Source organism: Buceros rhinoceros, unplaced genomic scaffold, assembly GCF_000710305.1.
Source record: "Buceros rhinoceros silvestris isolate BGI_N320 unplaced genomic scaffold, ASM71030v1 scaffold4032, whole genome shotgun sequence".
In the NCBI taxonomy this organism is placed as follows: domain Eukaryota; kingdom Metazoa; phylum Chordata; class Aves; order Bucerotiformes; family Bucerotidae; genus Buceros; species Buceros rhinoceros.
In genome coordinates, this window is record NW_010398149.1 from 63726 (window position 1) to 70455 (window position 6730).

General features: G+C 38.2%; 1 protein-coding gene across 1 annotated transcript in view; it reads left to right on the top strand.

Annotated features, from left to right (window-relative positions):
* Nucleotides 1-6730, top strand: part of TRPC4 (transient receptor potential cation channel, subfamily C, member 4) — a 72097-nt gene that overhangs the window by 58369 nt on the left and 6998 nt on the right. The window contains exon 7 of the mRNA XM_010130965.1: nucleotides 131-325. Coding sequence (XP_010129267.1) covers nucleotides 131-325 — 195 coding nt within the window. The remainder of the gene's footprint in view (nucleotides 1-130; nucleotides 326-6730) is intronic.

The window sequence follows — 6730 nt, forward strand, 5'->3', positions numbered from 1 at the left end:
AAAAAAAAAAAGTAAAGTCAGTGGTATTACAGGGTAATTCTAGTTTTAGCTTTTCAGATTTTTGTAGAGGTTTGTTTCACCTTCTTAATTACAGCAACGTCTGTGCTGGTGTTTTGTTTCTTGTGTGCAGGATCATGCAGACATTGAGTGGAAGTTTGCTCGAACAAAACTCTGGATGAGCTACTTCGAAGAAGGAGGAACTCTGCCCACTCCTTTTAATGTCATACCAAGCCCAAAGTCTCTGTGGTATCTGATCAGATGGTTATGGAGACACCTTTGCAAGAAAAAAATCAGAAGAAAGCCTGAAAGTTTTGGAACAATAGGAGTAAGTCCTGTCTGTGTTTTACTTTGCCTGTAGTCCTCTTTGCTATTTAGATGAGTCTTACTCAGCTTTACAGACCATTCGAACTGCCAAATAATGTTCATATGAGTTAGAGAATAATTCTAGCAGAGAATATTTACTTTTTGCATCATGTCAAAGTATTTGAGTGAAGAGAAAGCAACATCGTATTCCTTGCAATGACAATATGAACCATGACGGGGCCTTATCTACAGATAATGAATGAAAGATTAAAAGCAATGCAAATACAAGAAATCAAATGTGTATACTTGTCTGCCAGTCTCGGAGGTGTGGTTGATGATCTCTAGCTCAAGTGTCACAGCTCAAGTATGATTGACATAACACAAACCACAGACACATGTATGAAGAGATCATCATGGGATATTCTGTATCCCTGTCTCTCTCTCTCCATGTAATGAAATGTAAATGCATTCTTACCAAAAGCTGTTTCCGTTAAAGAAAACATTTTGAAAGATATTTGTGGAATTGCTCACTTGCATTTACAGACAGAGTTATTTCAGAACCGCGTTGGTACCCAGTTCTAATAGTGCTGATCAGCAGTGAAATTTCTAGAAAAAAAAGAGAGGAAAAGACACACAAGGGGAGTAAGAATAGTCCTGTGCCTGGGTTCTGCAGATGCCTGTGTAATATCCCAGGCATGGACTTTCTCTGGTAGCTGCAATGGGTAAAGCATGAATAAGTCGAATTCATCCCTCTTGGCTTTATCCAGTAGAGATACCTCAGACAGGAGCACAATTTTTCTATATTGTCAGAGGAAATACCCGGGCAACAACCTAACCCGCCAACAGTTAAATCTTTCTACTTCGGTTTTCTGCATTTCCCACAGTGAGCAAGTCAGTACCTCAGTAACTAGACTGCATTTAACCAGCTCCAACATAAAGAAAACTGTTGTGGGTAACGTGTGGGTAATGTCCCTTTCCTTACACCGTAGAGATTTGGTGAATATAAATGTATTCAAGTCTGTTAGGAACTCAGATAACAAAGCATTAGAGTGTCATGTGTGGGTAAGGGGAAGAAGAGAGGGTTATAGTCCTCATGCCATTGGCTAGCAAAACTTCCATTCATTTCAAAGAAGCCAGGGGATACAATACAATTCTTTGCTGGACCACTACTCTATCTGAATTTCTTCCCTGTTTCTTGAGGATTAAGTAGGTTAAGGTTTTTTCTGCATATTTTCCTGTCATATCCTGGCATTCAGTTTAATCACCAGATATACTTGGAGGAACAAGATCATGGGGGTGTAAAGATCTATAATAAAGAGGAAGAGTGGCATGTAAATCTAATTCATACTTTCTGAGCTGATGAATGGATTTTGTTCTCTGTGGAAAGCTTCTAATCAGGCTTATTGCAATATCCTGATCTTGTTGGCCAGTATCTACACTGCAAAAGCAAAATATGCTTCACTTAGCTGTTGTACTTGCAGATAGGAAAGAAAGAGCCTGAAAACGAAGCTTATGAGCATGTGGCTGAATTGAAACAAACCAGTAATAGGCTACAAGAAAGAAACACCAAAAAAGAAAAAAAAAAAAAAAGAAAATTTATTTTAGAAAAGCAGTGAAGACAAACAATGATTCAGATAGAAATAAAAATGAAAGACATGAACTAGCATGAATGGTGAAGAATTTAAAGAACAAAACATTACTGTGTAACCTATCACAGGAAAGAAATGAATGCAGAGACCAACAGGAGGAAAACTGTGAAATTTTGTTAGATAAAATCAAGAAAGTGATGTACTTGTGTGTGTAGGAGAGTGGGCAATGCTTCCAGGCATTTGTTAAACATTTGGTGGGGATGATTAGCTAGTGTAAACTGATAGAGTGATATTAAAATTAGTGGAGTGATGCCAGTTTATAGCAGCTAAGGACCTGGGGTTAGTTAAAACAATATCCCTGTTTGACTGAGACAGATCCAGAAGACTCATACATCCCAGCACAATTTTCTGTCAGATTTTCCACCCAAGATAAAGGATTTTTGTTCCTGTTCCTCCCTTTCAAACTGCAGCTCTGGGAGTAAGCTCCTTCCTGGCTCTGTGGAATAATGAAGAAACAGACAGGGTGCTCTCAGCCCTGTGCTTTCAGCATAGTGAGGAAGGGCATTCAGAAAGATCACTCCCTGGTTCCTGCAGCTACCTCCTGCTGGGGTACATGAACACCAACTTTTAGAAATTAGCAGGGCGTCTATAAACAGAGATGGTTGGGAATTTTTCTGGATAGAATTTTCTGGTGCTTTTTTAATTAAAAAAATAGAAAATCCTATAATCCAAACTTTTTCATTAATGTATATCAGTTTCAAAAAAGCTTTTGCTGGGAAAAACTTCCGTTTCAGGATGGAATTTCTGTTTGGAGAGAGAAGCAACAGGCGCCAAGCAGAAAAGTACTCACAGGAGACATTTCCATGTCAAAATCATTAAGATCCTGGGGGTAAAAGGTGCTCTCTGGAAGAACAGAAGAGAAGGAACTGAACCTGTCTACTTTATGATTTGAACATAAACCACTAATTACTGAACTCTTTGGGAGTGGAGGACATAGATGAGAGAGAGATGTAGCATAATTTCTGTGGAGTAAATCAAAGGAAATAAAATAAAGTAGATTGGAGATCCCAAAGTCTGTGAGACAACAGGGCCATATCCATCACTAGTTTCCACCATGGAATAGGTACTTAACTGCGAGTATAGCTGAAACCCCTCTGAACCAGAGGGCTAACAGGCAGAGCCGTCATGGCAAAAAGATTTCCAGCTGCCTGGAAAGTGAGTGGCTGTGGCTGATCAGGCAGATTCAGTTAACACATCTGGGCATCCCATAAAATTAAAAAATTCTTCATCTAGCTGCTCAGCTATACAGAAGCTCCATTAGGGCCATCTGAATTTGGAACATTTTGCAATTTCTATACCCAGTTATCCACGCAAGCTCCAAAATGGGGTGAGGTGTGAGTATGCATTATGAACTCTAATTTCCCCATTAGGAAAATCTATCCATATCTGTGAGACTGTGAAAGCCATGATTCACTCTAACGTCCAGGTCTACACACAGTTTGGGTGGATATAAACCAGATGCTATTAACTGGATTTTACCCAAGAGGTTAAGGCCATTGGAGAACAAATGGGCATACTGTGGTGATCTCAAAGTTTGTCCTGGGGCAATGTTCTGGTTTCGAAAAATTTATTTCTATCATCCACAGCTCAGCCTCGTGTTCCCAGGACTTTTTCAATTGTGCCACCAAAGTTCATCACAAATTAGGACCTCTATGCCCTTTCAACCAAAGGGAAATTATGTTCCTGTTGTTCAAGGATCTCATATAACAGCTCTCTGACCCCAGTTAACCGGAATCTCCCCTGTAATAACTCAAGCTTCAGAACTACAAGATAAGCTTTGTTCAGACCTACTTCTTTTCAGTGAGTCCTCATTACGAACTTTGATTCCTTCCCTATAACAAATACTGGGGGGAAAAAAGCCCCAACACTACAGACTCAGTTTCAAGCTCATTTTCTTACATTAGCCATATGTTGCCTGTAAGACAGAACACAGATTTCAAAACATTTCTTTCTGAAAACTCTAAATACTAACTTTCATGTTAGGAAGCTCTAATTAGGGGTGACATAGTATGGTGTTTTCCAATAGAAAAAGGAGTACCATGCATAGAAGGGCTGAGTCAGTGCTGGAGGATACAGAACAGATGCTAAACAAAATCGAGCTGGCTTGTTAAAGTCAGCAATTTTCAAGGATCAGGCATGAAACCTTAGTACCAAAAAGCCAAGAATCATGAGCTAGGAATGAATCAAGGATGTGTTAAATGTGTCACCAGCAACCCACTCTAAAAAAAATATATACATGTACACTTGAAATTTCATTATATGCAGGCAGAAGCTGTAAAGGAAGAGTTCAGGGTCAGGATAGTTCACAGCAGATGTGCTACTGACAGGATTTATCTGACTCATATGAAGAAGAAAAATGTCAGTAGAAATAAGTATGTGCATAGTTGCTTGGGAGGACCATCTACAGTGCTGCTTATAACAAAGCTATCATGTGAAAGAACAAGATCCACAGGGGAGTGAAGTGCTTCTGAAAAGACCAGGTTAATTTGCTTTTCCTTGGATGTCAGTTCTGTGGTTCTGCCATTGTTTGGGACAGCTGAAGCAGTGGCTTGTGGAGTCAAGAGGAGCTTTTTCAAAGCACAGGTTTTTTCTCCAAAGCAACGCACTGCCCAGCCATGCTGATGGCAGCTTCTCTAGCTACAGCTACAGCTGAAGGAAGGTCGGGATGCTTACATGTGATTTACTAGTACTTCAGCTCTGCTATTAATCAGCCAGAGATGATCTACCTCTCAGATTTCAGTGCATTTTTCTTTTCTGTCTTTTTGACATATCCCAGGTATGTACCATTCTCTTCAGCTATTATCACAAGGTATCTCCTACACTTAAAAGTCTGAAATAGCAGTGTGCTGCTTTTTATATCCAGCAGTTCTGTTAACTTTGTCAGCTCACCATTGCAAAAGCCAGATTTGTAATGTAATTCTATTGATTAGCTGAAGTTATCCTGACTGCCCAAGGCCTTTGGGTATCTCAAGGATACTCCTGTTGGCCATCTGAAATCCATTGCTATTTCAAAATAGAAGACAAGTAAGAAAAGAAACACCAATCCCACTGGAATAAATTGTACTATTTTGCTCAAATTACATTCCTCAAAATATATTTAAAACTACATTCCACTCTGATCAGTTGCCAAAAAGTGTTTTACCTATTATTTTAAGTAGTTCAGAGCAGAAAATGGAAAGGACTGTAAGGGATATCTTTAGTATTATTTTTTTGCCTTTTTTGTGCATCTGATGTTTTGATAAACAGTCAAGTCTTTTCTAGCTTCACATATCTTTATGCCATTTCCCCAAGCAACCTACATGATAACTATTATCATTTGTCAGAGAAAACCTCATTTCCCCTTCTCCTATTCGTTCACCAACTGGAAAATGATGCAACTCCTAAGTGAATATAAGTATTTTGTGTTTTCTCTGTAATGTGTCTTAAGGAAAGTTGTATGAAGAAATAACACCTTCCACCTGGAATGGAATATGGAGTGTTTGTTGTATAGCCAAGGACCATCTAATGGGGAAACTTCTTTGTCGACACAGAGAAGTTCCTATCCTTTTTATGGGATGCTTCTATTCAAGATGAGGAATATATCCCATGGCTTCAGACAATCTTTACATTTTCCGCACCTTTATCACTAAGCAGTTTGAGACCAAATGAAGACATTAAATTTGAATTCCTACTTTATAGAAGATATGATTTTGATAAAACACTCCAAAAGAAGTAATTTAACATTATCAAATTTTTGACTGCTTAAGAGATTTTTCTTCTAAACAATTCAAATTACTAGGAATGGCATAAGCAGAATGACCAAAATAATTGTCACTACTACTAAAGTTTCCTAAAGGACGTTAGCACCCCCTTTGGAGAGTGATAAAAGTATCCTCTTCAATTTCATGAACTCGTACAAAATTGTCATCAGAGTGTTTCTTACCCAGTTGCTATTTGTAGACAGATTTAACTTTCATCCTTTTTCAGCCATAGTTTTCAACACTTCATGCACAGAGCACAGTGGGTACTTGAAATGAATTTTAAACAACCACAAATTAGACCATGACCAGGTAGAGGAAATCATGCTGACTGGGAACTGAATAAGGACAATCTGAGTGTTAATGCCATTTCATTTATAGTGAATAGCTCTATTTTCAAATGAATTCAAGCAAAGATTGATTCTGGTTTCAGAAGGAATCAAAAGGTGATTATGAACTGGAGACCGAATCTGAACATTTGAACAGGAGATAGAGAACTGATGGGGGTAATAACTTTGATAGATTATGTGTGTGTGTAATTCCTTGTGCAGTATGAACATGTCTGTGTATTAAAACACACCATTAAATATATTTGCTTTTAGCTTCTCAGTGGTATGTATTGAAAGCCATTGTTAACTGCAGTAAAACTGTTCTGGACATGTTACTACACAAACAAATTTGTTTACATAGTCATCTCAAAGTACATTTGTTGTGGAAAGCCATAGACACTGTTTCTGGGAGTTTCAGAATTAGTTGCAAAAAACAAAAGGATAAACCTTACTTAGCTATTTCGTGTTATGTATACAGAATTAAACCTGTGCATTTATTTCACATTTCACTGCAAAATAAAACAGAGAAGACTGCAACTGCAGAAAGTATTATGCGAGACAAGAATCAGCATTTGTTTTATTTATAGGAGTTATTAGCTTTACCTGAACTGAAGTGTGTTTTAATTACAGCTTAAAGTGTTTTTTCCTTTACCTGTAAGTTGGATCTGTGGTTGAGAGCACTCTTAGCCATGGTATCCTTTAGTACTCTCTC